Source organism: Trachurus japonicus, chromosome 9, assembly GCF_045865225.1.
Source record: "Trachurus japonicus isolate A0001 chromosome 9, Traja_1.0".
In the NCBI taxonomy this organism is placed as follows: Eukaryota; Metazoa; Chordata; class Actinopteri; order Carangiformes; family Carangidae; genus Trachurus; species Trachurus japonicus.
Genome location: NC_140915.1, coordinates 9,200,188 through 9,222,052, shown reverse-complemented (window position 1 = coordinate 9,222,052; position 21,865 = coordinate 9,200,188). Strand labels below are relative to the sequence as shown.

General features: G+C 44.0%; 1 protein-coding gene across 1 annotated transcript in view; it reads right to left on the bottom strand.

The window, feature by feature from the left end:
- The window catches only part of LOC146980958 (uncharacterized), a 36,793-nt gene extending 15,565 nt beyond the window's left edge, over positions 1-21,228 (bottom strand). The window contains exons 1-9 of the mRNA XM_085785878.1: positions 21,057-21,228; positions 9,603-10,007; positions 7,771-9,415; positions 7,387-7,641; positions 6,315-6,764; positions 5,495-5,950; positions 3,235-3,690; positions 2,555-2,790; positions 907-1,126 (exon numbers count right to left, since the gene is read on the bottom strand). Coding sequence (XP_085642004.1) covers positions 907-1,126; positions 2,555-2,790; positions 3,235-3,690; positions 5,495-5,950; positions 6,315-6,764; positions 7,387-7,641; positions 7,771-9,415; positions 9,603-9,990 — 4,106 coding nt within the window. The 5' untranslated portion in view covers positions 9,991-10,007; positions 21,057-21,228. The remainder of the gene's footprint in view (positions 1-906; positions 1,127-2,554; positions 2,791-3,234; positions 3,691-5,494; positions 5,951-6,314; positions 6,765-7,386; positions 7,642-7,770; positions 9,416-9,602; positions 10,008-21,056) is intronic.
- Positions 21,229-21,865: the final 637 nt, after the last annotated feature.

Below are 21,865 nucleotides of genomic sequence, written 5' to 3'. Positions count from 1 at the left end.
TTTTATCAGCGCATTAAACCACCACAGATCCTCTGTCATTCAGAGAAGAAGCCTCTTTTATTAAGCTACTGGAATTGTTACATGTATTTCAAGACAGTTTTACCAACTGTTATATGAAGCTTGATGAATACTTTACACCTGGTTTAACAAATCTGTGATCAAATCATCCTGGATCAGCAAATGTGCAACGGACTGAGTCAGGATTCACTGAGGAGGCTTAGTCAAGTCTGACTTTATCAGTTATCCTTGATATCTTCATTCTACTTTTGTGCAACAGGCTCCAGGAATATCAGAGAAACAGACAGAGCAGTTAGATCTGTGGTCCTGAGGGAGAACTGATCTACTAATCATCAGCACACTGACGATGCTGCAGCTGGTTGGACACAGGACTGTAGCTGAGTCTCTGTTTACTTTGGACTCAGCTGATAGATGACTGATGAAAACAGGCTCAAAGTAACACAACTGTTCATGTGAACAACAAACGTGGAGCTTGGTGAAGTGAACATGTATCAGCTCAGAGGAGAGGAGCTGGACTCTGGAGCTGTGTCTCCTTTCTGCCCTGAGGAACTCTGGGTAATATAGTCATCACTACACTGTAGCAGCTGCAGTCACAATGTTCCCTCAGTAAAACTACACAGCATGATGTGACATTCATGTGGACTGGTCAGTTCAACACTTCACCTTCAAACTAACAGTGAGCTGGTGTAGATGAAGAACACAGCTCCACTAATGGAAACTCAAGTCATGTTTAATACTGTATCTGCTCCCACTTTACCTAGACGTAAATTAGAAATTGTTGCTATAACCTGGCTCAAAGCATCTCTTCTTGTTTTACAAGATTAATGTTTTTTGTGCATTGTCCCTGTTTTAAATAAATAAATTCATTCATTCATTCAGTACATTTACCTGAGTTGTGAGATATAAGGCAGACACTGCAGAAAACTCCTCACTTCACTCTCTTCACCTGACCAGCCTGTCAGCTCCACTGGTTTCTTCTCTGGTTGGAGTTTCAGCACTTCCAGGAGGATGGAGGTCTTTCTCTCTGAGAGGTTAATGATCCAGACTGAAGGAGCTGACTGGAGAACTGACTGGAGAACTGAGTGTAATGCTGGAAGGACTCTCAGACCTGTTTTAGTCTCATGGTCCTTCACATGGGAGAAAACATCCAGCAGGAAATGACTCTGATATTTTATATCATCATCATCCATGTCTCTGTCCCTCAGAGGGAATGATCTGTATCTGCACACTGATGTTAACGTCTCCAGTATCTTCTCTCCTGTCTGATGTTCTCTCTCTGCTGCTGCACAGAACAGATTCACAAACAACTGGCCCCCATCAGAGACGTCAAACTCTTCAGAGAAACTGGAAGAGAAGAAAACATTGAATGAAGACGTCAGTATCAGAAACAGAGACACACAACACTGACATACAGGGAGTGGAGCTGCTAAAAGTCACTAAACAGCTGCTAATGAGCAAAACACAGCAGAAAAAATCAAAATCACCATCATTTTGGTTCAGATTGAAATCATGATTATGTATGGAGCGTGGTGGTGGGAGGGCTATTTTTCTTTGTTGTGCCAACAACCTGCAACAGGTCTGAGGAGTTAACCAACCAGCTCACCAGCCAACAATGACTCGTTACATTTTCTTTGGTGAATGAAGTGCCAAATGTTGATAGAAGGATGATTGTTAATTTGTAGAAGGATGTTGCTGTTATTGTTGTTGTGCAGGATATGCAACTGTTGTTTTAAGTATATGAGCTGAGGGTTTTTTTTCTTTAATTGTCCATTCATTCAGGTTGGGCGGTGGGAAAAACACTACAGCCTCTACCCCTCAGTCTTATTATGTTGAGGTAAATCCTGTATATGTTTTTCTCCTCACGTTCCCATTCTAAAGAACTTGTTCTACCTTTTTGTCGACAAAACAGTGCTGCTCTCCCTCTGCCATTTTCACTCACGCTGATTTTTAAAAACCACCGGTCACCACACACGAGTTCACAGTCTTGACTGAGTGAATGTGGTGCAGGCAACCACTTTTACTGACCAACTTCACTACATGTTGAAGGAACCAGGAATGTCAGACAACAGTGGTGGATCCTCCAATCACTGATCAATCAATTAGCTCCAAAGCCTGAAATACTGGACCTCCATTTACAACATCCATCACTCTGTTCAACTCTTTACAGATCAATAAAGTTGTAGTGAAGCATCATCAGGATTCACACTGGTTTACTGTCACTTCATCATGATCTGTTGTTTAATTTGAATAAAGCAAAAAAGAATAAAAATAAATAAATAAATAAAGTTCAATCTTCTAATAGATTAATTCTGTTACCTGAGCTGTGAGATATAAGGCAGCCACTGCAGAAAACTCCTCACTTCACTCTGTTCACCTGACCAGCCTGTCAGCTTCACTGGTTTCTTCGCTGGTTGGAGTTTCAGCACTTCCAGGAGGATGGAGGTCTTTCTCTCTGAGAGGTTTATGATCCAGACTGAAGGAACTGACTGGAGAACTGACTGGAGAACTGAGTGTAATGCTGGAAGGACTCTCAGACCTGTTTTAGTCTCATGGTCCTTCACATGGGAGAAAAGATCCAGCAGCAAATAACACTGATACTCTGTATAATCATAATGCATGTATCTCTTATCCAGAAAGAATAAACTGTATCTGCACACTGATGTTAACGTCTCCAGTATCTTCTCTCCTGTCTGATGTTCTCTCTCTGCTGCTGCACAGAACAGATTCACAAACAACTTGACTCCATCAGAGACGTCAAACTCTTTAGAGAAACTGAAAGAGAAGAAAACATTAAATGAAGACGTCAGTATCAGAAACAGAGACACACAACACTGACATACAGGGAGTGGAGCTGCTAAAAGTCACTAAACAGTGACAAAACACAGTCACATCAATCAGCCTGAAACTCAACTAACAACCACTTTTACTGACCAACTTCACTACATGTTGAAGGAACCAGGAATGTCAGACAACAGTGGTGGATCCTCCAATCACTGATCAATCAATTAGCTCCAAAGCCTGAAATACTGGACCTCCATTTACAACATCCATCATTCTGTTCAACTCTTTACAGATCAATAAAGTTGTAGTGAAGCATCATCAGGATTCACACTGGTTTACTGTCACTTAGTCATGATCTGTTGTTTAATTTGAATAAAGCAAAAAAGAATAAGCAAATAAAAAAAGTTCAATCTTCTAATAGAATAATTCTGTTACCTGAGCTGTGAGATATAAGGCAGCCACTGCAGAAAACTCCTCACTTCACTCTCTTCACCTGACCAGCCTGTCAGCTCCACTGGTTTCTTCTCTGGTTGGAGTTTCAGCACTTCCAGGAGGATGGAGGTCTTTCTCTCTGAGAGGTTTATGATCCAGACTGAAGGAGCTGACTGGAGAACTGACTGGAGAACTGAGTGTAATGCTGGAAGGACTCTCAGACCTGTTTTAGTTTCATGGTCCTTCACATGGGAGAAAAGATCCAGTAGGAAAGTACACTGATATTTTATATCATCAGCATCCATGTCTCTGTCACTCAGAGGGAATGATCTGTATCTGCACACTGATGTTAACGTCTCCAGTATCTTCTCTCCTGTCTGATGTTCTCTCTCTGCTGCTGCACAGAACAGATTCACAAACAACTGGACTCCATCAGAGACGTCAAACTCTTTAGAGAAACTGGAAGAGAAGAAAAACATTGAATGAAGACGTCAGTATCAGAAACAGAGACACACAACACTGACATACAGGGAGTGGAGCTGCTAAAAGTCACTAAACAGCTGCTAATGAGCAAAACACAGTCACATCAATCAGCCTGAAACTCAACTAACAACCACTTTTACTGACCAACTTCACTACTTGTTGAAGGAACCAGGAATGTCAGACAACAGTGGTGGATCCTCCAACCACTGATCAATCAATTAGCTCCAAAGTCTGAAATACTGGACCTCCATTTACAACATCCATCATTCTGTTCAACTCTTTACAGATCAATAAAGTTGTAGTGAAGCATCATCAGGATTCAGGAGGCTCACCGACATGAAGTGCATGTTTTGTGTTGAGATGCGGCTGGAGATGAGCTAGCTTCATGCCACTGTTTGCTTCGCTTATTTCTCCCCATAGAAGCAAAAAAAAACAAAACACGATGGCTCGAGTGGGTTGCAACTCGTGGACGTAAATCCCTTCATCACAAATTCTTCTGAATACTGTCGGGATTTTACTGGCTCTGGTTTCACCTTTTTATCACTTATCCCTCCGTGTTTCAGCAGTGCTGCCGCTACACGTCAACCATAACTCTGTTGTTTGATTGACAGGCGATACCATGTGGCAAATGCCAGGTTGGGTTAAACCATCTGGTGTGGGGGAGACTTGTTTTCTTTTAGAATAATTAATTAAGTAGCCCACTGAATATAAGATTTAGTTCATGAATTTAGACATATATTTTATTGAAATATCCGTTATATAATTATTTTAATGGATTTTGGAATTTATATATTTTTTAATATATACGGTATATTTCAAATCTCACGTACCCCCATTTGAGAAACACTGCTCTAATAGATTAATTCTGTTACCTGAGCTGTGAGATATAAGGCAGCCACTGCAGAAAACTCCTCACTTCACTCTCTTCACCTGACCAGCCTGTCAACTCCACTTGTTTCTTCTCTGGTTGAAGTTTCAGCACTTCCAGGAGGATGGAGGTCTTTCTCTCTGAGAGGTTTATGATCCAGGCTGAAGGAGCTGACTGGAGAACTGACTGGAGAACTGAGTGTAATGCTGGAAGGACTCTCGGACCTGTTGTAGTCTCATGGTCCTTCACATGGGAGAAAAGATCCAGCAGCAAATAACACTGATATTCTGTATAATCATAATGCATGTATCTCTTATCCAGAAAGAATAAACTGTGTCTGCACACTGATGTTAACGTCTCCAGTATCTTCTCTCCTGTCTGATGTTCTCTCTCTGCTGCTGCACAGAACAGATTCCCAAACAACTTGACTCCATCAGAGACGTCAAACTCTTTAGAGAAACTGAAAGAGAAGAAAACATTAAATGAAGACGTCAGTATCAGAAACAGAGACACACAACACTGACATACAGGGAGTGGAGCTGCTAAAAGTCACTAAACAGCTGCTAATGAGCAAAACACAGTCACATCAATCAGCCTGAAACTCAACTAACAACCACTTTTACTGACCAACTTCACTACATGTTGAAGGAACCAGGAGTGTCAGACAACAGTGGTGGATCCTCCAATCACTGATCAATCAATTAGCTCCAAAGCCTGAAATACTGGACCTCCATTTACAACATCCATCACTCTGTTCAACTCTTTACAGATCAATAAAGTTGTAGTGAAACATCATCAGGATTCACACTGGTTTACTGTCACTTCATCATGATCTGTTGTTTAATTTGAATAAAGCAAAAAAGAATAAGCAAATAAAAAAAGTTCAATCTTCTAATAGATTAATTCTGTTACCTGAGCTGTGAGATATAAGGCAGACACTGCAGAAAACTCCTCACTTCACTCTCTTCACCTGACCAGCCTGTGAGCCACACTGGTTTCTTCTCTGGTTGGAGTTTCAGCACATCCGGGAGGATGGAGGTCTTTCTCTCTGAGAGGTTTATGATCCAGACTGAAGGAACTGGCTGGAGAACTGACTGGAGAACTGAGTGTAATGCTGGAAGGACTCTCAGACCTGTTTTAGTTTCATGGTCCTTCACATGGGAGAAAAGATCCAGTAGGAAAGTACACTGATATTTTATATCATCAGCATCCATGTCTCTGTCACTCAGAGGGAATGATCTGTATCTGCACGCTGATGTTAACGTCTCCAGTATCTTCTCTCCTGTCTGATGTTCTCTCTCTGCTGCTGCACAGAACAGATTCCCAAACAACTGGACTTCCTCAGAGGCTTTAAACCTGTGACAGAAACTGGAAGAGATGAAACATTGAATGAAGACGTCAGTATCAGAAACAGAGACACACAACACTGACATACAGGGAGTGGAGCTGCTAAAAGTCACTAAACAGCTGCTAATGAACAAAACACAGTCACATCAATCAGCCTGAAACTCAACTGACAACCACTTTTACTGACCAACTTCACTACATGTTGAAGGAACCAGGAATGTCAGACAACAGTGGTGGATCCTCCAATCACTGATCAATCAATTAGCTCCAAAGCCTGAAATACTGGACCTCCATTTACAACATCCATCATTCTGTTCAACTCTTTACAGATCAATACCAGCTCCACTCATGGAAACTCAAGTCATGTTTAGTACAGTACATTTACCTGAGCTGTGAGATATAAGGCAGACACTGCAGCAAACTCCTCACTTCACTCTCTTCACCTGACCAGTATGTCAGCTCCACTGGTTTCTTCTCTGGTTGGAGTTTCAGCACTTCCAGGAGGATGGAGGTCTTTCTCTCTGAGAGGTTTATGATCCAGACTGGAGGAGCTAACTGGAGAACTGAGTGTAATGCTGGAAGGACTCTCAGACCTGTTTTAGTCTCATGGTCCTTCACATGGGAGAAAAGATCCAGCAAGAAACTACACTGATATCTCCTCTTAAAATAATCATTCATGTCTCTGTCACTAAGAGGAAACGTTTCATATCTGTACACTGATGTTAACGTCTCCAGTATCTTCTCTCCTGTCTGATGTTCTCTCTCTGCTGCAGCACAGATCAGATTCCCATAGACAGTGGTCTCTCCAGAAGGATCTGAGGACTGAGGCACAAAACTAAAACGACAAACACAAGAAAACAGAAATAGAAATAAATAAGTGAGATGTTATCAAACCAAAATAACAAACATGATTGTACAGGGCCCTATTATTGATTTGCAAATTTAAATGGGGGCGTGGACACTGAAGAGTTTGGCTTCTACATGTGCAGCCTTGATGGTGAAGCTTGTTCTGAATGCCTCCATCTACCATATTTCTTCCCAGCAGATCTTCCTCTTCTCCTCACCTTCCCAAGTCATCTACTGTCCTTGCCTTGACTGAGTAGCTTTTGCACACTGTTCTGCTTCCTCTTACTGGTATATCTCCTGAACCACCAACTTGTGTCTTTGAGATGGTATATCCTTGTTCCAGGCAGGTGTGCTGACCACTCCTCCCATTCTGCACACGTCCCATGATGTCTCTGTGCTTGAATGCTGCATTTGCCTACTCTGTTGCTTCCCATGGGGTCCACTTCCTCCAAGTAGTGAAGCTGGGGGCAGCATTAGTCTTAATCACTGACCTCCGACCACCCACTGAGATGCATAATTGATCACTTCCATGGCCATGATGAAGTCTAGTAGGGAGATGGTACACCCAGTCATGATTCCCACTTCATTAGACAGAAACAAAGACCTCATACCTGAGAGTCCTAATGTAGGGCAAAGCCTCTGAGAGGAACGGACACAGTCTGTGACAGACAGGATCTGATTTCTCACAGTAGAAGCAGACATCAATCTTTGTCTCAGCCTTCTGCAGGACGTTTAACGCTCTTTGAAACAGCTGCTTTTTACCCTCAACTGGAAGGTGCAGCTGATCCCCTGTAAGGAAAGGTAAGATGACATGGTCCAACTGCCCTTCACTGAGAAGGATCAGTTTCCACAGCAGCAGGTCACACCTACAATTAGAGCAAGGACACACTGTAAGAGCAAAGTACAACATTAAAAAAGTAATGGATGTCCTGTACAAGTAGAAATGTAGAGACCTGAGCAGCTGTTGGACACTCAGAGCTCATGCTCACCCCTACCATTGGACATTTTGAAGGCATCCAAACAGTCGTCTCAGTCCTGGTTCTGATATCATGGTGTCTTCAAGGTTCAGCTGTATTTTATTCTCCTTGGACTGAGTGGCCACATAGGCCACAGCACAGCAGGAGTCCGGGCCCAGACTCTGTCCACTGAGGTCCAGGCAGTAGTCCAGTTTGTCCAGAAGGTAGACGCATGCTTCAGGACACTGGGACTCATACAAGCACTGACATAAGAACAGTATGTCCACATCAGATCCACTGTCCTCAGCATCAGACTTGTCTGGCTCACACAGACTTTGATGAAATGTGGTAATCATTTCTCTAAAGAACCAGTCAGACGTATTCTTGAGCTCCTCAGCTGGAATCAGACACTCCATCAAACTCGGTTCCTTCTTATTCAACAACCTGCACATGAAAGGGATCAGATACTTCATGTGTTTCTTCTCTTTGGTCAGGCATTGCTGAAGAACTTCCCTGATTTTACCTGGCTGCTTGAAAAGCCACAGTGCAGCAAAAAACTCCTGCATGGTGTAATGGAGAAATGCATATGTGTTTTTTGTCTGAGTGGGACAGACTCTGATAACAAGTTGTCTCAGGAAGGAGAGGACACAGCTGTCTGTGCAGGGAACATCTGTCAAGTTCACAGTTCTTCCTTCAGTTGCATGAAAAGCAGCCTCAGCCAGAGACAGGATTTCACTCGCTGTGTCTCTGATGTGGAGATCCAGATGCTTGGTTTTTATTAGTTTATTGCTGTTCTTTTGAAGACAAAAACGAACGATGTTGATGTATATTTCAGTCACAGTGCAGGGCTGTGGAGAGTCTTCTGATGAACAGCAGGCAGACACCATCAGTGCATACATTGGGACGTGACAGAGAGAGAACAGCTCCAAGTTGTCCAAGACCTTCTTGTGTTCTTCACCAAGTGTTGAGGTTAAGTATGTTTTAATGGACTGCTCACTGAAGCCTTTCACTTCTACTCTGACAGAGTCTTCAGAAAACAGCTCTTCATCTTCATCATCTGGTCTGCATGTTACTATGATCTTTGCTTCAGGTAGTTTGTCTTTCTGTACAAGTCTCTTCACCACAGATGAAGACAGATCTGTGACTCCATCAAAAATGATTGTCACATTGTCAGAGTTCTTCTTTATATCATTTAAAACCTCTTCTTTGTCCTCGTCTGGTTCACTGAACGAAGTGAAAAGAAGTTCCTCCAGGCTTGTGTCCTCCATGGCTTTGGGTGTTTCTCTCATGTCAAAGTAAAACATGTAGTCCAGCACCTCATCATCTCTTTCTGCCCAGAGTTTCAACATTTCCTGTGTGACGGCCGTCTTTCCAATCCCTGCCTTACCAACCAAGACAATGTTTTTATCTGATTTCAGAAGTTCACTGGGGGAGATTTCTGCTTTCTTCTCAGGGATGTATGTCTTCAGCTTTTTATGGCGACTCATCTTACTTTTCTTGCTCTTCAGTTTCTTTATTTTAGATGGAGAAATATTTTCTTCTGGGTCTAATACAAGTGGCGTGTATGACAGATCAGGCTTGTTGTTTCCTGCAAAGAGATTTTTGTTTGCTGTCCAAAACTTATTTGATATTCTTCGTGCTTTTGACTTCAGCTTCGTCTGATATCTGTGGCACGGCCTGGAACCTAAGACAACCCAGCACATAAAGAAACGTACAGTACTGTGAGTTTGTTGCTTTGTTTTTTTACACACTCCTGATTAACAGTGGATGAACATATGCACATAGATAGATAAAAGTAAATCAAACACAATGAGTAGGCCTACAACAGTGATAAATAATGAAACGTTAATTAGAACTCATAATCAGCATACCTTGTAAATAGTTGGATGTTTCTGTGTCTTCATTAAAAGAAAAGCAGCTGATCCAGTGGTGCAGGTCAAATGTCTTATCCTCAGGAGGACCTCCACTCTTGCTCTCTGATGGGATGGGTGGTCTTCCTCCGGTTCTCTTTCTCGTCAAGTCAATAATTTTCAGTAACTTGTAACAAGCTTCTTCTCCTTTCTTTTTGACTTTGTTCAGTATTTCTCTGTTTTTTTGAAAGTCAGTCTTCTCTGCCTCTATGTTTTTGACCTCTTCATCACCAAAAACCTTTAGCTCCTGCAGGTTATGTAAAATGACAGTGGGATTCTTCAGTTCTCTCACAAGTTGGGGTATGGCCTGCCTGATGTACTCTACGGCACTCTGTGATGCACAAGCCATATTGTAACTTCAATGATCTAGAAGACAAAATGTTAGAAATAAAATGTTGATTAAAATAATATTTAGTAGTAACAGTTGTTGAAATCATTTACAGTAGCAAAAACCTTTTTCCAGGACTGCCTAAACACTACACAGTAATTCAACATACAGTAGTCTTACAGTAGTAGGAGCGTTTCAATGCAATTTTAGATGTTATAAATTGCATTTGGTATCATTTAATTACAGAAAGCATAATAAAATTTTGTTGCATAAATTTGTTGTTGCATAAGGTGCTAATGCGCAATAGCTAGTGCGCAATAGTTTGCCCCTTTCAAATGAACACAAGCTAACTTCATAACAGTTACACTTGAGCTGCCATCTCCGTGGCTAAGGTTTGCATTTTATGTATCAGCTAAATAAGAATTTAATAAATAAATACACAGTAAGTACTCACCAAGCCCCCAGAGTTATATAAAACATTTTAAACCAACTTTGGGGGTTTACATAAAGCAATAAACACAAAAGTAAATTCAAACTGACAGTTGGTTGTTCGCGCTAACAGTTAACGTTTGCTAACAGCAACTTGAAATTAGCTCGGTTAAGTTATCACATAAAAACGAGCTTGAAATAGATGTAAATAACTCACAAAAACATTGTTTCGTTTTCCTTAAAGATAAAAGACCCTCTCCATCGCTTCCATCGCTCTGTCTTAATGTAATATCAAGGTAATTCCCCCAACCCTCAAATGTACATTAACGATAATTATTATGACGCCAACACATCAACATCCGCCCAGTTCCTTTCAAAATAAAACAATCCCATAGACAGCAAAATGTGTTTATTTAATTTAAAGCAGAAGTAAGCGATTCGGTCGTTTTGGCTAATGCTGCGTTCCAGGTAGGCTTTTGAAACCGTAAATTACAGCTTCAAGTCACAACTTACGACTTTGTAGCGTTTCAGGCAACCCACTCGTGTTTACCTGTTTTACCTGTGAAAGTCACTATAACGGCCACTCGTAACTTCCGACCCGTGAACTCGTACCAGAAAAACACGAGTTACGAGTTTCCTTGAACGCACCATAACAGTCCTCGTCCCTACGTCACCACATTCACGGCGTCCCTTGGCTGCACCAAGGGGGCAGTTGTCGGTCTGAGAAGTGAAGCTCACTTCCGCGTTCAAAAAACTGCAATCCCCTCGGATTCCTCTGGGGGCTGGTGTCAGAAAGCAGCATTCCCCATAGACCCCCATGTTAAAATCGCCGACTTTACATCCTCAGTAAACATGTTAAAAGCCTGGTGTCAGCACGTTTTTTCGTCTCAATCGATAGTTTCTAACCCCACACACACTCTGAGGGGGATGAATTTTTTTTTAACTCTACCGTTTTACTGTTATTAGGTTAAAACTCTGGCCAATTAGGGCGCGGAAACGTTGAGTGACAGGTCCAAGCAGCTCCGTGGACAGCTGCTTCGAGGCCAGTGGGCGGGTTCTCGGCCGGCCAATCCAACATGGCGCTGTTCAGGCCGCCATATTTGAGTCACAAAAACGACTCCCCAAAACCAATGGGTGACGTCACGGACGCTACGTCCATTCTTTTTACAGTCTATGGGCTGCACACACAGCCCTGCATGCCGTTCTCTCTCCTCATTGGATAAAAACTGTAGGATACGATAAATGTTTTCTCCTCGGCTCAGAGCAGAGCAGAGTGACTGACAGACACGTGTTTCGGTCCAAACACTCTATGTAAGTGATTGCTGTCGGAAGATATAACTATTTAAGACTTATATTAACACAAATATATCACTTACTTCTGCTTTAATGTATTGTTTCTCTATTTCTACTATTATTTTTATTTATTTTTTAATGGACCTGCGGAGCCTAATAATAAAGTCTTGATTAATTTCAATAACCTTACACGGCTTGAATTCAGTATAACATGGTTAATGTTTTAATAGTAATAATAAAAGTAAAAGCCTAGTGATAAATACACACACACACAAGCATGCATGCACACGTACTGCACACACACAAAAGAACAACAAAGTCAGATAAGCTCGAAATTTGGGCAAGAGCGGAAGCGAGTGAGATAATAGAGGGTACACGTATGGGAGGGTATGCGTTTACGTTCGGATTGAGTGGCAAAACAAACCTCCCTCAACGTGCTGGCGGATAGCGGTGGACTCTGTGAATAATAATAGCTATGTTACAAAATGACATGTGCATAACAGAATGTATCAGGAAGAGCAGAACTGAGAATCACCATGACCTTAAGACAGCTACACACAGAATTTCACTACACATAGATCATGTGACCATAGGCCTGCACATCAGCACACGTCAGAGCTCACACAGACCAATCACAGTAGTACAGGCCTTGCACGCTGGGAGGGACCAAACCCACAGTGTGTCAGACTGAACAGAAACATACACAGATCAGATCATGCTCAGCTCTTCCTGGTAACACTGTCTTTGTGTGCTGTATGATCTCCGCTCTCTGCAGACTGCGATTAAATACTTATTTGATTCAACCTTCGCCTCCTCCACTTTGTGTCTTGCCTCCCGACCCGGGGGAGATCCACACGAGCGGATCTCAACAGATGGGGGCTCGTCCGTGTTAAAGGGGGAGCAAGACAGGTGGATGGACCATTCGACCTAAAAGCTTTTCTTCATGGACAGAGGATAAGGACACAAGCCGGCACATAAAAGGTACGCAGAAAACCTGTTATAACGAATTCTGCATATTGACTATCACTAGAACTGTGTCCTGTCCAATGTACATGTAAGTAAAGTAGCAAAAGAATCAGAAAAGTATTTTAAAACTTAAAAACAAAGGTAAAGAAAATAGAGACATAAAACAGCAGACGATAAAACCTTGAGAGTGGCGTAACTCCACCTGACGGCCCGACGGGGTCCAGGAGCGGTTGATACCGCGGCTGGGTTGGAGTCCCGGGGGTGAGGTCCCTAAATACTACTTGTTAAATACTGTCTCCTGAGAGTACATTTAACATTTAAACTAGGTTGAAGGCCTTAGTATCTTATGGGAAGATACTTAAATTATCTATTGGTTAAATTATTGCGGTAAGGGTGAAAGGCCCGGGGAGGAAGAACAGGCTTCCAAACCAAGCACGTCTGTCTGTCTAAAATTAAAGGGTGCGAGGCCCGTAGGAAAAACAAAATAATTTCTTACAAATACTTCTGAAGCATGCACAGTTTGATATACCTTTGTGAAAGCGCTGAAATTTATTTTTTCTATGAAAAAGTTCTAACTTGTCTGTGTTGTTGGAGTTATTGTGAGCAATATATGGGTGGGGAAGAATAAGACTCTGAGAAAACTCGTTGTGTGAATATCCATTTCGCTCAGCGTCAGCAGTGTATGGTCTCAGTGGCGGGGTAACCTAGCGGTGTTAACAAACGCCACCAGTTCACTGTTGTTTAGGGCAGCGAGTGCGTAAAAGCCACTCTGCAGCCCAGCTGTGCGCTTTGGAGGCTAAAACACCCAGTTGATAAACGGTGTGGGGTATGAGTGTAAACTTTGCAAAATCCTTGTGATTAGAACACCCAGAGTGATCTATAGAGTGATCTAGAAGCTTGTCTCCTGAGGATTTGCAAGGGGCTAACGCAGCTATCACTTCATTCCCTGCAAACGTGCCAGCTGTGGAGCTCAGAGTCTAGATAAAATATGGATGGAGAATTTGATAGAGAAATGGATGACAGTGGTTGGGGTCCCTGGCAGACCCTCTTAGTCCAAGTAGACACCACTGCAGACGCCCTAGGCGCCCTCACAAAACAGGGCAGTAGAGAAAAGAAGATTGAAAAAGCCAAACAAAAGATGCATACATTAATCACTGATATGGGGAAAACATTGCAACATAAAGAACCTTTACATACTCTCTTAGTAGCTAAAGTAAAAGCAGTAACAGAAAAAAAAGAAAGAGGCTGTAGAGCAGGGAAAGACAGCAAATTGGTTTCACAGGAATGGGTGGAAAAAGAAGGAGGACGCGTGGGAGGAGGAGTGTCGAGGTTGGTCTGAGTTGGCTATCTGCTGGCAAGGGATGAAACACAAACACAGGAGTCCAACTCCCTCCAAAATGGTAACTGCACCTGACACCCTCTCATGCTCGCCCACATGCACTAAACCCACCTGGCATGTTTCTCACATATAGGATTGGTAAAGGCACCATGCATATTATGCCCGTAGGTGGGCCCACATTAGAAGACGAGTTAGATGACGCCGACCAACAACGCACGGGGACGGCCCAGTTATACCCCACTGCTGAGTTGCATGCACACCAGGCCGTACACACTAACCCCTTCACGTCCGCCCATTCACCGGCTGCGCCATTACACACACAGTCGGCTCCGCCCTCCGTCTTTACCTCCGCCTTTAACTCGTCTCCACCGTCCATCACCGCGTCGGCTGCACCCACCGCCGTCTACCCAGCATCGATTGCACCCTCCCAGGCGTCATCAGCCGGTTCACAGCCCCCACCGTTTCAAGATAGGGTAGACAGAGCAGAAGTAGAACGAGAGCAGAAGGTGCTATTGGAGGCAGAACAGACAGAACACTATGAAATGCTGATGGAACACGCAGCTGAGCTACAGGCTACGGCTTCAGAGCTGTTAGACAGAGAGGTTGAGGGAGCTAGGCTAAGGACCCTTTCAGGAGCAGCTTCAGGGCAGTTAGCTAGCCAGTGCTCCCCCTCAGTCCGCAGACCAGTCGAGGAACTATCCCCTAACGGTAAGAGGAGTGTTTTGAGGTCACAGCCAGCTCAGGTAAATGCACCTGGTGTACCCCACACAATCACAATGGCAGCCGAAGTCCAGAGAGATGACGACCCTAACGAGTTCGGCATGCTCCTTGAATTAGAAGCTGAATACTCAAAATTAGAAGAGGAATCGGTGAATGACCTCGAGGCCCGTGATTACTTTGAAAAATTACTGATAAAAGACCATCAGAACGTACAACGGGCTAATGAATGCCTTGATGCTCAGTGGTTAGAGCGTCAAGCTGCAAGAAAAAAATTAATGAAGTCCCTGTCCCCCGCCAGAGATAGAATATTGCAATATGTTCCCGATACCCAGCGCGGCGCTACGCGTTCAGGTAGGCTCTATACCCTACCCCCTCCTCCTCATACCATTCTTCCTTTAACCACGGTCCCGGGGAGTCAACAACCAAAATACAAGTCGTTCTCGTTCGGTGACCTTCAGGCTCTGGTCGACAGACTGCCCCCTGTTACAGATGGAGGCAGTTTGTGGCTCAGCAAATTGGACTCCCTGACAGCAGGACAAACATTGGCCTTAGGTGATTTCCGCGCGGTTGCCGGTAGATGCATGACCTTAAGTAACAAACGAGACATAGAAATGGACGCTCAAACCATCAGGCTCCCAGACGACTCCCCACTCACCAACCACATAAATAGCATAGGCACAGCTATGCGCGCGCAATTCCCTCTGCCTAACTCTACAGCTATGCCCAAAATTCGTTGGGATCCTAAACAAAATCCACGTCAATTCCTGAACGCCGCTAAAGACATGTGGACGAACCAGACAGGACATTGTCCTAAGAATTCGGGCTCCCAAACTGAGTGGTACCGACAGGCTGTATTGAACGGCCTCCCTGAGTCTGTGCAAAACACCATGAAAAATAACCCTGACATGCTAGGCTGCGACTCCTGTAAGTGGGAGAAACATCTCATACACCACCTCACTATCGCACAAGATAAGACACAGAAAGACAAAGAAGAACATTCTGACCTCCAAGCTCAGCTACTTAAACTGCAACTAGCCAAGGCCAGGGATGACGTCAATGATAAGAAAAAGAAAAAGGAGCAAGTTAAAGTAATGATGCAGTCAGCACAGGGACCGTAATGGGATGATCATTTTGTTTTTCCTGACATGAATCCTATTCCCCCGTGGGAGTCACAGCCGCACCATAAGGGAGGTAATAACATGCGTAGGGGAAGGGGAGGCTCACGGGGTGGGGGCCTGAGAGGAGCTTACAGGGGGAGGTCACAGAGAAGAGGCCTTGCTTGTTTCCTATGTGGAGATCCGTCCCACTGGGCGAAGGAATGTCCACAAAACAATGACAACCAGCAAAGGGGCGGCCGTCAGCAGAGGGGAGGCTTTCAAAACAGAGGAGGCAGGGGTAGACATGATCCCCAACCCACCACAGGGGGAGCTACTGGGCAGTTCCCCCAGCTATTTGAAGAGTGACACACCCCACAGAGAACGGACAAAAGAACTTGCTCTCATCTGAAGTCATCACAGGCATGGGTTTCTCTGGGGTTCCTACTACTCTGCCATATACCAAGCCTCTTACCACGCAGCTGGGGAACCAGACTGTGCTGCACCCCTTCGTGGTCTCTCCTGATGTCCCTTCAAACCTACTGGGCCGAGATTTGTTGACCAGACTGGGAGCTAACATTCTATGCTCCCCTGATGGTCTAACTGTCTCGTTCCCTGATGGTACCCAGATGAACTGCAACAGCACCAACACTGCTCTGTCTGGACAATACCTCATGTCTCCAGTAGTGGACATGGCGGCAGACATCTACTGGGGCTTACTACATAGTGAAACACGAGAGCATGGTGGGATCCTGTCGGCCTACCTACAATGGAAGCCCTGGATAGCCCAGCTACACCCCTACGTGGCCCCCCCTGATCCTCCGCATGTTACATTGTTTTATGATAGACAAAACACAGAGTGGTATGAAGAACAGTTTAGCAGTCAGATAGAAGGTACTGATTGGAGTATAGCCACAGACAGCATCTATGTTGCTCCCATAGGTGTAGTAGCCAGTGTTAACCTACTACCTGCACAGTTACAATGGTACATGATGGAGGATGAGGCAGCACCACATGTCTCCCTCGCTCTCCATCCTGACCACCAAGCTAAAGAATTAGGTTCTATTGTAAAAACTGCAAAACAACAGACAGATTGGAAACAGCTGACGCCACAAATAATGTATTCCTCTACTGCTAAAACATATAAAATACAGGTTTCTTGCACAGATCAGGCACTCATGGAACATGTTCAGATCTCCCGCCATCACGGCCGCGAAAAGACAGATCACCCAGATTCCGCCGCCATGTTGGACTCTCTCCCAAACTCTCTGTGGGCCACTGGTCCCACTGATGTGGGTTTGGTAGACTGCCCACCTGTCACATTTTCTTTGAACGCCATGGATCCCATCTGGCTTCCTCAATATCCGCATAAATTACAGGCCGAACTCGGTATTGCAGACACCATTGAGGGGTTGTACAAAAAGGGGGTGTTGATTGACTCACATTCTCAATGGAACACACCCATCTTACCTACGGAAAAGAAAGGTACCGGCAAATATCGGATGGTTCACGACCTGCGTTCCATTAATAGTGCATTACGTACCGCTACGACACCTGTCCCAAACCCCTACGTTGCTCTCACCAATCTTGACCCCCGGCACCAGTGGTTCACCTGCATTGACCTGGCTAATGCTTTTTTCTGTCTTCCTCTAGCTGAAGATTGCAGAGACATCTTCTCATTCACCTAGCGCGGTAGACAGCTGACGTACTCGCGTATGCCCCACTACTCCAGCACTTTCTACCTTGATGTTTCTGGAACACCACACTGTGTTAACAGGGTGTTGTTCCAGAAAAAAGGGGGAGAGAGGAAAGTATTAATGTACATAATATGATGATGATCTGTCCAGAGAAAGACATTGACACAGACACAAATGAACATGCTGAAATCGAACATATAAAAACTGAGCAAAGAAAAGCCTCACCACAAGAGAAATCTATGTGGAAAAGTAGGGGTTGCACAGAAAAAGAAGGTTTGTGGCGAGGTCCTGATGAAAGGATCATTTTACCGCCAGGAATCAGAGAAATAGCACTAAAAGAGGCACATGGGGTGGGGCATGTCGGAGCAGCACAGATGGTGAGAAATTTGGAAAATTGGTGGCATCCTTTTATGAAGCAAATGTGTAAATATCATGTAAATACTTGTCCTGAATGTATGATGTACAACGCCAGACCAACGGTCAGACCCCACCCTGGACGTTACCCTCTGGAAACAAAAGCAGGGAGAGAAATTATCATAGATTACACAGATATGGTAAACTCGGTTCAAGGTTGTAGATATATGTTAGTATGTGTTGATGCATATACAGGTTGGCCAGAGGTTCTTCCCACAAGGAGGGAAGACAGTAAGATGGTGATAAAGTTCCTCATTAATCAGTACATTCCAAGACATGGTTTTCCGGAACGAATTAGGTCTGACAATGGCACACACTTTAAAAACCATGATCTACAGAAGGTGGAGGAGGTACTGGGACTCAAACACAAATTTGGGTCTGTATATCATCCCCAGTCTCAGGGAAAGGTTGAAAGGATGAATCAGACCCTTAAAAGTAAAATAGCTAAAATCTGTGCCCAGACCAAGATGAACTGGCTGGATGCACTCCCACTGGCACTTATGTCGGTACGTAGCTCAGTGAATCAGAGTACAAGGTTCACCCCATTCGAGTTATCTACTGGAAGAATGTTTCCAGGGCCACAAACAAAGCTCGTGGGGTTAACTTTGAATGATCAGTCTCTAACCCCAAAACAGTACTTTCATGCTCTGCAGACTCTTGTTTCAGAATACGCAAAGCAGGTTGGTGAAAACACTGGAGGAGAAACAACAACAACTCCCGACTCCGAGTGGGTACTGCTGAAAGTGACCAAGAGAAAGTGGACAGAGCCACGCTGGACAGGTCCGTTCCAGGTAAAGGAGCGCACCTCACACGCCGTTCGGCTGAACGGCAAAGGAGACACGTGGTTCCACTGGAGCCAATGTGCAACAGCTGAAGCCCCCGCCAGAACCCTGGTGGAAATCCAAGAAACGCTGCGTGAGCAGAACAAAGGAGCAAAGCCCACCGATCAACAAGGGGCAGAATAATCCCCTGGTGGCAAAAGGGTGAGGTAGTCTAACCAATACCCCTAGGGAGGAAGTGAAATAGCGTTCCTCTCCAACAAGTGGTGTGCCAAACCACCAACCAGGATCGTCGAGGCGCCCAGGAGAACATGCCGCTCACCTTCTTCATCATCTGTTGGTTTGTGGTAATGTTGGTTTTTGCTTGGGGTCTCCACCACCTGTACACCACAGGAACAACTACATTATAATACCTATAGCATTACATCTTGATGGGTACATTTTATCTTCTTGTCATATTTTACCTTACTATGTTTTAAAAGTTCTAGGCATATTGCTAAAGAGTTGTGTGATACACTTTATTGTGTTGAACAGCAGGTTTGAAGCTGTCTCTGGGGTAAACCCACCAGAGATCTTGTAGAGATTCTCAGATCACAGAAAGTATTAAAAGCTTGCCACAATGTTACTGTATGGGAAATATAAACCTCTGTTGAGACTCAGTATTTTCTCATTAGCCACAGTTACGCTGATATTTGCCTTATGCGAATGGTCTACATCACTGCACTCCACTCAAAAAGGGGGACACAATGTTTCCTTTCCCCACAAACGCAGCATCTCCAATGATAACTCGTGTGAACGCACCCATCAAACTGCATATACTGACCTTTCCATGTTTCACGTTTGAGAAGGACGTGTGACTCCTCACTCAAGTCTTCCACACTGTTTTTTGCTATTGTGCCAAAGTAATTAGACGTACATGTAGCCGCACTGCCTTATTTCGTTCATGATAATTATGTTGGTGCTAGCCACCCTCACAGATAGCATGTGCAGCTCTACCAAGGGGTCTGTGATATATCTGAATGGAATAATAAAGTGAATGAGTGTTGATTTTTTGCTTGCAGCTCAGTTTCACAGAGTGCCTTATATGTGGTGTTGGTTTTGAGGTTGTTTGAGATGTTTTTCTATTCATTTGTGTGATCTCTGTTCAGAGATCAAAAGGGGGATTGTGAATAATAATAGCTATGTTACAAAATGACATGTGCATAACAGAATGTATCAGGAAGAGCAGAACTGAGAATCACCATGACCTTAAGACAGCTACACACAGAATTTCACTACACATAGATCATGTGACCATAGGCCTGCACATCAGCACACGTCAGAGCTCACACAGACCAATCACAGTAGTACAGGCCTTGCACGCTGGGAGGGACCAAACCCACAGTGTGTCAGACTGAACAGAAACATACACAGATCAGATCATGCTCAGCTCTTCCTGGTAACACTGTCTTTGTGTGCTGTATGATCTCCGCTCTCTGCAGACTGCGATTAAATACTTATTTGATTCAACCTTCGCCTCCTCCACTTTGTGTCTTGCCTCCCGACCCGGGGGAGATCCACACGAGCGGATCTCAACAACTCATAAACTGGATAAAATATGTTATATCAAAACAAATTGATGTCAAAAGGAATCGAAAACTAGCTCCCCAAAAGCGTCTGCTCCACTGACACGTCACTGACAATCCTGTAACACAGTGTGACGGCGGTGCCTGCAGAGTGACAGACAGGCTCACTGTTACTGTGCAGAGGGACGAGATTACAGATTACAGTGACTCCCAACACTTAAACACGAGCTGCTTTTATTCTGAAAAACTCTAACAAGTCAAACTGTAGGATGTGTTAGAGGACTAATTTATCTGCATCATATGAAACCTGAAACGGTACACACAGCTGATCGATCGGAAAAAAATACCGCTCCAGTGAATTTACTTTCCGTCATTGAGAACAGGTTCTTGAATGTAACTCGATCAAAGTAAGACGTATCCTCAAGATTTTTGTCATGCATGCTTTACATGCTGGCAAAGCTAGACATGTCAGACTTGTATGGGCTCGGAGAAAATCGCTCCGTTACTTGCTCGTTTTTAAAAATTTGGCGGCTCTGGCTCTCGTCTTTTTGTCACTCAGTGGACTTTTTTTTATATATATAAACTTTATTTACACAAAGTAGTGTACAAGGCAACTACAGCAACTTCCGAGTACCGTGACGTCACGTGCATACCCTCTATAATTGAGAAAATAAATATAGCCTAAGTCTCCAGGTAGCCTAGGTCATTCACATAGACGATCATTCACGGGTCTTTTTTTCTGTTAGAAGCGGTAAACTCAATCACACATGTAAAAGGCCTGGAGGTTTTACCTTTTCTGCTACCGGTAACTGTGTCCATCTCTCCCCCCGCAAAGATCCTGTTCCTCTGTGTCTCTCCTGTCTCCGTCCGAACCTGAGCACAGAGTCACGGGGAGACTCTCCGTCTCCATCGTTAAAAGTTTTAGTTCTGATGGTCTGGTTCCTTTCTGCCCAACACCGAGCTAAAGGCTAAGAGCTCCTTTGTGTTGTAGGCTACTCTGAACTTTTGTACTTTGACTTTTGAAATGACTCATCCAGGCGTGGCACGCGCTCAATAGCAAAGTTCCCTTGGCTTGGATGTCATGTGGCCCAATAAACAGCAAAGATCTGGCCCACTTACGGAAGTGAATGACGGCCCATATCTGGCCCAAGTAGGCTATATGAAAGCTATGATTAACCATAACATAACCAGACCTCTACCAGAACTGCACCAACTACATATGGCTTATAGCTGGGCCTCATAGGGCCTGCCTCTATGGCTGTGTTCAGGTAAAGCCTACTGGCTCTTATGTGGCCCCCATGTGGCTGACAGACCAAAATCCAGATTTTACCCAGAACTTAAACTAACATACACCAAACCTTTCATCTGGCCCACTTTTGGAAGTGTGGCCCTAACTGAACCATAACAAAACCAGACTTCTACCAGGAGTAAACTAAATTCAAATAATTATATGGCTCATACCTGGGTCACATACAGAATATGTGTGGCTCAGTTCTGTTGAATCATTGTGGTTGACAGAATAAAACTGGTAGCCGACTTTTTTTTCGTCAGATGATCGGATCTATAACACACCTTCCATCTGCCCCACATTATGAAGAGA